The sequence below is a fragment of the Cyprinus carpio genome, chromosome A9 (assembly GCF_018340385.1).
Source record: "Cyprinus carpio isolate SPL01 chromosome A9, ASM1834038v1, whole genome shotgun sequence".
Taxonomy (NCBI): domain Eukaryota; kingdom Metazoa; phylum Chordata; class Actinopteri; order Cypriniformes; family Cyprinidae; genus Cyprinus; species Cyprinus carpio.
In genome coordinates this window covers 29962874-29972415 of record NC_056580.1, presented here as the reverse complement: position 1 = coordinate 29972415, position 9542 = coordinate 29962874, and the positions used below count along the sequence as shown (strand labels likewise).

General features: G+C 37.3%; 3 protein-coding genes across 6 annotated transcripts in view; 2 read left to right on the top strand and 1 right to left on the bottom strand.

Annotated features, from left to right (window-relative positions):
• LOC122146220 (phosducin-like protein 3) overlaps window positions 1-1035 on the top strand; it is a 2949-nt gene extending 1914 nt beyond the window's left edge. The window contains exon 4 of the mRNA XM_042764488.1: window positions 726-1035. Coding sequence (XP_042620422.1) covers window positions 726-874 — 149 coding nt within the window. The 3' untranslated portion in view covers window positions 875-1035. The remainder of the gene's footprint in view (window positions 1-725) is intronic.
• Window positions 1-9542, top strand: part of LOC109060486 (phosducin-like 3) — a 261660-nt gene that overhangs the window by 6405 nt on the left and 245713 nt on the right. The window lies entirely within an intron of this gene.
• Window positions 1544-4707, bottom strand: LOC109060488 (neuromedin-S). 4 transcript variants are annotated; one of them, XM_042764402.1, is made up of 8 exons: window positions 4552-4707; window positions 3979-4031; window positions 3452-3505; window positions 3344-3370; window positions 3215-3268; window positions 3077-3142; window positions 2300-2342; window positions 1544-1648 (listed from the first exon to the last, which is right to left on the bottom strand). In XM_042764402.1, exons 1-8 carry the CDS (start codon window positions 4658-4660, stop codon window positions 1608-1610), a joined length of 447 nt encoding a protein of 148 aa, XP_042620336.1. In that variant the 5' UTR covers window positions 4661-4707; the 3' UTR covers window positions 1544-1607. The 4 variants fall into 4 exon arrangements, with proteins under 4 accessions (XP_042620336.1, XP_042620337.1, XP_042620338.1 ...); XM_042764403.1 differs by having other exon boundaries at window positions 2300-2339; XM_042764404.1 differs by lacking the exon at window positions 3215-3268.

Sequence of the window (9542 nt, the reverse complement as noted above, 5' to 3'; positions counted from 1 at the left end):
TTCATGCATCTGTTTGTTAGATCTTGTGAATAGGAATATATTTTCTTATAAGAAGTAAATTATTAAATTTGTGTGTGTGTGTATATATAATAAATCTTTATGCAGCTCTTTATTTGTTATATGTGACCCTGGAGCACAAAACCAGTCATAATTTTCTGAAATTGAGATTAATACATTATTTTTATTATTGTTGAGTATTCTCTCCATTGATGTGTGGTTTGTTAGGAGGACAATCTTTGTCTGAGATACAACTATTTGAAAATCTGGAATCTGAGGGAGCAAAAAAATTTTGATTTTGTGATATCTCCATTGATGTGTGGTTTGTTAGGAGGATTCTTAGCAATGTATATTACTAATCAAAAATTAAGTTTTGATATATTTACAGTAGGACATTTACAAAATATCTTCATGGAACATGATCTTTACTTAATATCCTAATGATTTTTGTCATAAAAGAGAAATGTATAATTGTGACTCATACAATGTATTGTTGTCTATTGCTACAAATATACCTGTGCTGCTTATGACTGCTTCTGTGCTGCAGGGGGACATATATTTTAAAATGAGTGAAGCCCTTTTGCATCTGCCCATAATTAGATGTATTATATATATAATTAAATCTTAATGCAGATTATTGTAGTAACTGTCTGGCTCCGAAAAGAAAGGAAGTATCTGTTGTGTGTGTGTGTGTGTGTAACGAGTGTTGGTTGGTTTGTTTGTGTCAGAGCTGGAGTGGCGTCTGTCTGAGTCCGGAGCGGTGAAGACGGATCTGGAGGAAAACCCCAGGAAACAGATCCAGGATCAGCTGCTGAGGTCCATCCGCTGCTCAGAGCCGCACCGCAGAGACGAGGACGAGGACTCGGACGAGGACTGACCTCATCACAGCGAACCCTGCTCTCGACACGACCTCCAGCGGACATTACACCCACCACTGACCACAAACACCACATTCACACTGTTTTATAAGATTTCTAATAATACAGTTCAACGCTTGACACCATTTATTCTATAAAAACCACTGATTTGAGTGTTTAACGGTGTGTGTGTGTGTGTTTGTCAGGGCTTCTGCGGGTCTGATGAAGGGCAGTTTAATATTTAAGACTAAATTAAATGAACGCAGCACATCAGTGCGGACTCTAAATGTAAATGTCTTGCTTTAAAGTGTGAAAAGTTTTCAGATATTTGTTCGTTTTAAGACTTAGTGTTTTCTTTTTGCACAAAAGCACTGAGGATGATTTTATTTGCACAGCATGCATCATTTAATACCAAAGATTTTATGAATTCAGACTTCTGCTCTGATTTAAGATCGTTTTAGGCTTCGTTTGTCAGATTTTTAACACCTAATGATTTCGCTGGTTGTTTCCGTTCACTCAAACAGACCTTCTAGTCGTATTATTAAGTGATATTTTGGGGACATACATAAATACATGACAGGCAATTTCCCCATCAATTTCCTTTTAGCATTTAACACCTCCCAGTCTTCCTGATTCACAGCCACTTCCCCTCTGACTCTGATTTTAACAATAATACATCAAACCATCAGCAAGCTTGAGGTTACGTTTATTAAACATCTGCAGCACTAGTGCAGCTTTAACACGTCTGAGGCGTTACGGAGCCGCAGAGGATCCCAGATACGGACAGAAGACGTCTGGAGAGAGGAAACACTGCGTTACACAGACATCAGTCACAGATTTAAACACTGATCTGTAGCTCATCGCTTCCTGTGAGAGTGTGACGTCACGTGAAAACTATCAGTGTGCCATAGATAACAGCAGAAAGCCCCAAAAATAAAGCTGTCCTAAAGGTTCTGGAAACTTCCATTTATTACAACTTGCATTTATTTACTCAAGCTTGGTAGTATTTTTATTTATTTTTTTATTTTATTTTTTGAGTACTTTAAACTCAGAAACTTCAGTTTAGTTGCTGCCTTGACTTTTTAAGTCGAATCAGATTGTCTTATTTCAGATTATTAAAAAATCCTATAATATTAAACTGACTTAAAAATGTTTTGATGAATCTTGTGTAATTTAAAAAATTAAGTTGATATTGGTTAAATTAAAAAAATAATTAAACATTAAGTAAATTAAAAATTATATTTTAATTAGTTACATTTGATGAAGTAATAAAACAATAAATCAATTTATAAAGTGCATTAAATTAATGAACCTATGAAGTTCTTATCCTGTAATCATGAAAAGATGAACTGTTCCAGAAATGTGTGAATCCTGAATTAACTTCAGTTTTTAGCTGTATGTGTGTGTGAGCATCTGCTTTACACAATAGTTTAATCTGCACGCACCTCGAATACGTCGTCCAGACACGCCGCAAACTCTCTTCAGCTTCTCTAAGAGAAAGAAAGATGTTTGTTACTAACAAACAATGCTGCTGTAGTAATAACAAAAGAGGAGTGTGTATTATGTGTTCTATATAGTGTTATAAACTGTGTGTTTTTAACACGGGGGTGTGGTGTTGTGTGTTTTAGTTCCCCGAAGTCTAACCTAGGCCTAGGGAATGCAGGTTGGAGTTCCCTTGAAAGGGAACACATTTGGTACTTGGAATAAAGTCAGTTTAAACTACAATAATTTAAAATGTAAAAAAAAAAATAATACTTAAACTTATTTTATTTAATTTCAGATAGTTGTCAATGCAATGTTTCTAAAACTGAAATAAAAAAATTCTAAAAATTTAATTAGAATTAAACGGAAAATATAAAAAATAAAAACTATAAGAGTTTCTCAATATGATCCTAAAATAACACTGGTTTACTGCATCCAAACAGTGATAGAACATCAGAAAAAAAGCTTATTTGTCTATAAACGTGTGTTTATGTTGATTCTTTAACGTTAAATGGAGTATCTGAACATATTTTTCCTCTCCTTCGGAAAACTTATTTTTGTGACTAAAACCGAAGCTTTTGTTATTTTGAGAAGTGCATGCATATCATTTAAAAAATCCTCCTTATTTTGTGAAAAACTGAATGTGATGGAAAGCTTATATTGATATTTTCATGCACATCAGCAGAATTAGTTTTATGATGCAGGGCATATCTTCTGATCAATAACAGGAAGAGACACACCTGCTGCTTCTTCCTGCGCAGAGAGAGCTTCGGCGAGAGACGCATGAGCGGATGAACCGAGTGAGACTGGAATCAGACATTCACACACATATCAGGGAACATGCATGGAAAGACAGAATGCAGCTGAGATCTTCATACCTCTCTCTCGACGGATCCCGCCGAGTTGTGTGCTTTAGAATAGTGAAAGAGAAACTGAAGAGCAGAAGACACGGTCAGAAAGCCTTCAGCCGTCTGTCTGATAGATCTGATGTGTGAGTGAGATCTTACCCTCTTGAAGACGTTCTGAATCTGCTCCTGAAGAAGCACACGCGAGAGGGTTCAGACGCGCTCGTGACGAGCGAACAAACAGCAAACACACGTGTGAACGCCACTCACCTGCTCCTGATTCCTCCAGTGTGCTCCACACAGAGTGCTGAACAGAGCCGAGCCCTGCCACACACACACACACACACACACACACACACACACACACACACAGTATCATTATAGATATATACTGGTGGTCATTAGTAGAATTTTTTTAATGAAAGAAGTCTCTTCTGCTCATCAAGGCTGCATTTATTTGATCAAAAATACAGTAAAATTGTGAAATATTATTAGAATGTAAAACAGCTGTTTTCTGTGTGAATCTCTGTTAAAGTGTAATTTATTTCTGTGATGTGCAGCTGTATTTTCAGCATCATTACTCCAGTCTTCAGTGTCACATGATCTTCAGAAATCATTCTAATATGATGATTTGCTGCTCAAGAAACATTTCTGATTATTATCAATGTTTAAAACAGTTAATCATTCTAAACATTTTATCATCAGTGTATAGATAGATAGATAGATAGACAAAAAATTATAAAACAATAAATAAGCCAAAAAAATCAAAAATAAAAATCAATCATGTCTTCTCATACCTGAATATAATCTCCATAATCTTCACAATCTGTCAGTGGATTTGGATAGCTTTCTGTAATCATAAATACAAAGTCAATTATTTATTAACTTACTAGTTTATTATATATATATATATATCAGACTCAGAGATATGCTTCTCCAAAACCATAAAGCATCATAAAAATTCATCATAAATTGAAAACCACCTTAAATGATCCTTAAGGAAATCTTTTTGAAAATTCAAGAAAAACTACAGTTTATATATATATAAGTATACACATGTTTTATTCACGAGACTGCTGTGATGATGAAAACAGAGCCATGGATCTTTCTGGATTTTGAAACTCTATGTGATTATTTCTTAAAATAGTGATGTATATATGAAAATATTCAATAGAAGATCAAATACGAATTTCATTTCATCCCATTCCTTTAGGAGTAATTATTGATATTCTCGAATTTGAGCAGGAATCCTGTACTTCATTATAATCGGAGAATCACTAGTAGAGCTGATGAACTAGCTGTCACAGGAATGAACTGGACACGCATGTATAACTAACATGTAAGTGAGGTGAAAGTGCTCAGTTACTCACCAGCAGACGAGAAGAAGATGCTGAGCACAAAAACTACCGAGCAGAAGAGCGCAAAGTGCCGCGGACACGCGCCCCCGCTCCCGCTCCCGCTCGCGCTCGCGCTGCCCATGTCTCTGTCCGGACTAGTTAGTGAGCGCCGCTGGAACTAGTGAACTAGTGACCTGACCTGGTGCTGATGCGGGAGGGGTGGAGTCTCTCAGAACAGCTGACCAATCAACACCGAGACCGAGAGCGCCTCGTTACCAGAGCCTCTCAATTCGGACTCGACGTGACGTCACAGCACAGGGCAGGCGTCTGCGTTACATCTGCTCGAGAGTTTGCTCATCAGTCCCACCTTACACACACGGCAGGGATAAACAGTCATAAAGTAAAGCTCGCAGAATGTCTTGCAACTTTTTTTCAGGGTTTGTGTAAGCTTTGTTTGGGGTATGCTCCTGTCTGACGTCATAAAGGGCGGGGATCCTTGTACAGGCGCTTCTGAGCAAACACATCAACCAGAGAGAAGCTAAAGCTGTCTGTCTTCTATAAATCTGATAAACCACACACTCATTAGATTCACATGAGATTGGCACAAACTGTGTGAGTTATGACTGCTTTAAATATCATTATAATCATAAAAGAAATTTTCTAGAAACATTTCAAAACAAAGTTTCCCGCGGTGTTTTTATCACCTACATTTGTAACTTTCTTGGTTACATACGAATGTTAATGGAACATTGCATTACATCATTCTGCAAACAATGTTACTTTTGAAAGTTCTGAAACAAGTAGCAACATGTAAAAAAACGTTAGATTGTTTCAGAAACAAAACATTCCATGAACGGTGTATAAATAATACAGTTTTCGTGTTAGCTTTGAAAGAACGTTCTGTTAACATTCCTGTTTGTTCATAACTTTGAGAGAGCGTTTCCTGAGAGCTGTGAATTTACTTTTAAACAGCGATTCAAGAGTTAGTTGACAAGTTAGTCAGTCGGTCTAAACTATTTATTTTATTTATTTACAAATAATGTCATTATTAATCACTTTGGGGTTTAAAAACTTCATACTGTACACTGTAAGTATTCTGATCAATCATGATTTCACTTGTTTTTAACACAGCAATCGTGTAACTTTCCTCTTTCCAAGGGAACATGACGCCTGTTTTTTGTTCTGTTTACTGGTCTGCTCAATTGTAGGGGGTTCAGTGTCTAAATATAAAGGTGCGTCGTTTGTCTGTGTCCTGCATTTATGTAATGGGAAGAGAAAAAGGTGCAAAGGAAATCACTGAGACTAAATATAACCAGCACAGCCTCGCTGGACATCAGAGAGGTCAGATAGCACATGCACCTGTTTCACACTCACACAGTCACGCAATGATGTTGATGTTTTGACCAGTGGCACAAATCACTTTGAAATCAAGATTAGAGTGATATGTAGATTCATCACGCCACTGGATCTGGTTAATCTGGGGCAGATTGGAGAGAGGTTTTTCCACCGCTGACTGTGTTTCCAGTGTTTTGTCTTTGATGCATCAATAACGAATTACACAGTGGATCACGGTGTTACTGAGCAGAGACCAGACCCATGTGACATCCACCTGTTTCCACTTACACAGGGCTTTACTCAGCTCGTTTATGACTTGCCTCCCGTGCACCGGAGACCTTCAGCTAACTGTGGGGATATTCATAATTGGGTTTTATTAGTGGAACTCTTATTGGATTATCATCGCTCAGAAGGCATCACTCAGCTGTGTGTCTGACCGTCTCACTGACTATATGCTTTCAGAGATTTATAGAGTTAATAACTTGCACATTAAAGAGCAGCTGTAGTGAGTTAAAGGGATTGATGGTGTGGACAATAACTAGAATGTGTTCTCAAGTTTTTTCTTTATCTATTTGCAGATAAAAACATATTAGATGTTGTTGTGATGTATGAACACACATGAATGCAGTCCCATCTCTGGCAAGGCAGGAAAAAACTTTTTTTCTTCATGGACTGGTCAGTTTTGAGCTTCCATTTCATTTACATTTATGCATTTAGCAGACACTTTTATCAGTGCATTCAGGCTACCAGTATGTCATTTCATGTCTCTTCTTTCAGACTAGTGGAAAGAAAACATCCACAATACACATTTAAGGGCTTCTTTTATTGCACTTTTCTATTTGCGTCTGTAGATTTCAATCTTTAGAGTATTTTTTCTCTTGCAAACTTGACAGTTTTCCTCTCTATATTCTGAAGGTTTGTACAACACTGATTTATACAACCTTTTACTCCTAAAAACATGGTGAAAATGTGTTTTTTTCCCTGTCTGTTGAGAGTATTTTCTGATCTGTGATAAAAGAGGGATACAAAGAGAAATCCACAATCCCCTCTGGAAAACAGCCTTTACGATGTCAACAAAATCAAACAAGAATTTGAACCTGACTTCATCTAATGTTTTTTGTGCTGGAAATGTATGCAAATTAGTGCATGTTTGATTAGATAATGCCTCATTTGCATATTTAAACATGTCAGTAAACTATCAATTACACTCTTCCAAAGGTTCCAAAGGGGTCTTAATCTAAAGAACCGTATTCCACTATAAAAGAGCCTTGTGCAATGGAAAGATTCCACAGATGTTAAAAGTTCATCCATCAATGCCAATAAAGAACCTTTATTTTTAAGAGTGCACAATTCACATTGAAACGCAGTATATACCATAAATCTAAATCAGTAGAACTCCTCTAGAGAGCTCCAACATAATTAAAACCTGGGAAAATAAGTGCACGTTTTCAAAGAAAAAGCATGGAGTATCTTCAGCTCATGCGTGACTCTGCTGTGAGCATCTGAAGGGCTTTTAAGAGACGACCTCTTCTCATTCTCCTGAAATGAATAAACACATCATGCAGCCATAACCACAAAACAATTGCATCGCAAAATGTCATGTTCTCCCTGCTGGCCTATCAAAGCACAGGCTGATTGACTCGCTCGATGGAAGAACGATGGATTCCTGTGGTTTGTGGACCTCCATGTGTGTTTTATTGCAGGGCTCTGTCCTGGGACCAGTTAGATTCTCCTTATGCCATCTTGATTGAAAATAAGAGTTGTGGTGGAGTCATATTATCGTCAGAGGAGCTGACGTGCTCCACGCCACAGATGGCTGGAGAAAGACGAGGGAGCAGAGAAGTTCATAAGTGCTTTTACGGTCAGAGTAATTGTTATTCTCCAGTGCTAGAGTGCCTATGTAGTTTGTAATGACAAGACAGGACCACCAAGAGCTCGCCAGACTTCTCATTTAGAGCTTATTTCCAAAACAGACTAATTAATTTACTGGAAGCCAATTTGTGTGAAAGAAAAGTTTCCTGCATTGTTACTCGAAGACTTGTTGTCGGTTTCTCAAGGTGAGGAGGAGAAATGAGAAAGAACAATCAAACGAGAGGTGTGAGACCGCAGCCGTGCCAAAATCTCGGGTCTTGGCAGGTTTAACAATGTCAAGTTGTTTGGCCGGATGACAAGTGATGACAAACCAACATAATGAGCCAATCAGACGTCAGACGGACACATGCAGGTGTGACACCTGAATCACAGAGTTCTTAATCAGACAAACACACATGAGCAGAGACATATTTAGCATACACTGGACAGTGAAGGGCAGTTTCAGACTTTGATACATCAGATCAATGCCCAAATCATCCAAACAATTCAGTTTCCATCATGCCGTTTATTTTGCATTTCACAACAATACATAATACATTTCAAATTTGCAAAAAGCAGTCATATAAATGATCACAAAATTAGATTTTTGTATCTATCTACACTGAAAAAAAGGAACTGAAAAAATAATGCAGACCTATTTAAAATAAAATAATAAATAGCAAACAAAAAAATGACTAATGCTTTTAAATTAAAACAGACAATATAAAAATAAAAACACATTCAAAATGTTAATAAAAACTAGTAGTGTTTCAATCATTCTAAAATAAAACTGGTTTGAAGTTTTGGAGTGTTGATAATTCAACTAACTGTTAAATCATTTACATTTAGAGCACATACTGGTCCATGAAAAGTCTTAAATGTTACTTTATATAACCTGCAGAAACCTTTCCGATCTGATATGTGATGGGAAAAGCATAAAGACAAGTTTGGCAGAAGCCGGATTCGAACTCGGGTCGATCGCGTCGACACCTTGAAGGCATTACCTTCACATTTCACTGTTTATAACTCACCACTGTTTCTGCAGATAAACTGATATCTGTTGCAGTGCTGGTTATAGCAGCCAGACACTTCTTTTCTTTTTACAGCAAAATTGAATTCTGTTTGCATAATTAAAATATATTTTTTATTTATATTTATATATATTATATGTTCTTTATATATTATATTACTGCATTATTATAATTATTTAATATCCTTGAAACAATCTGTACTGTATAAAGCTCTATTTACAATTTATGTCATACTAACGATATTGTTTTTAGACACAGAGCAATAGGCTATAGTTTACAGTAACATGTATGTAAGTACATATAAAAGTGTTACATTTATCCCCGCCTACAGTTCACTCACGCGTTTGAAGATGAAACGTCACGTGGAGCGTGTTGTGTTCTGGGAAACAGTATCCCATGCAGTCTCTTCAGATGCACACATCAAATTCCAGCAAATGTAGCAGGTAACCCGGAATTCCGTGCATACAAAAATTCACTTACTATTAGTGTTGGGCAGAGCAAGGCTTCGTGAAACATTGAAACAATCGAAGCAAATGTGCCAACAGTAGCATGTTTCCCCACCACCCAAAGCACTCAACTGCGTGGGGCCCTGCGGGCTTGGCGGGCCCCCTAGTGGCCACAAGCGGTTAACTGAAGGACTTCTGCTTCTGTTGTAAGCTCTTTGAAAGGGGAAGCACATATTCACTTAGTAGTGGTGGATTTTACTCGTGGATCAGTAGCCAAAGTCACTTAAAGGGTTAGTTCACCCAAAAATGAAAATTAGGCTGTGTTTTACTCACCCCCGAGGCATCCTAGGTGTATATGACT

Coding starts and splice junctions, on each gene's coding strand:
- LOC109060488 (XM_042764402.1), bottom strand. CDS start 4,660: ATGGGCAGCGCGAGCGCGAGCGGGAGCGGGAGCGGGGGCGCGTGTCCG. Junction 2,343..3,076: donor TGCGCAGGAAGAAGCAGCAG/GTGTGTCTCTTC, acceptor TTTCTCTTAGAG/AAGCTGAAGAGAGTTTGCGG. Junction 1,649..2,299: donor GTCTGGACGACGTATTCGAG/GTGCGTGCAGAT, acceptor TCCTCTCTCCAG/ACGTCTTCTGTCCGTATCTG.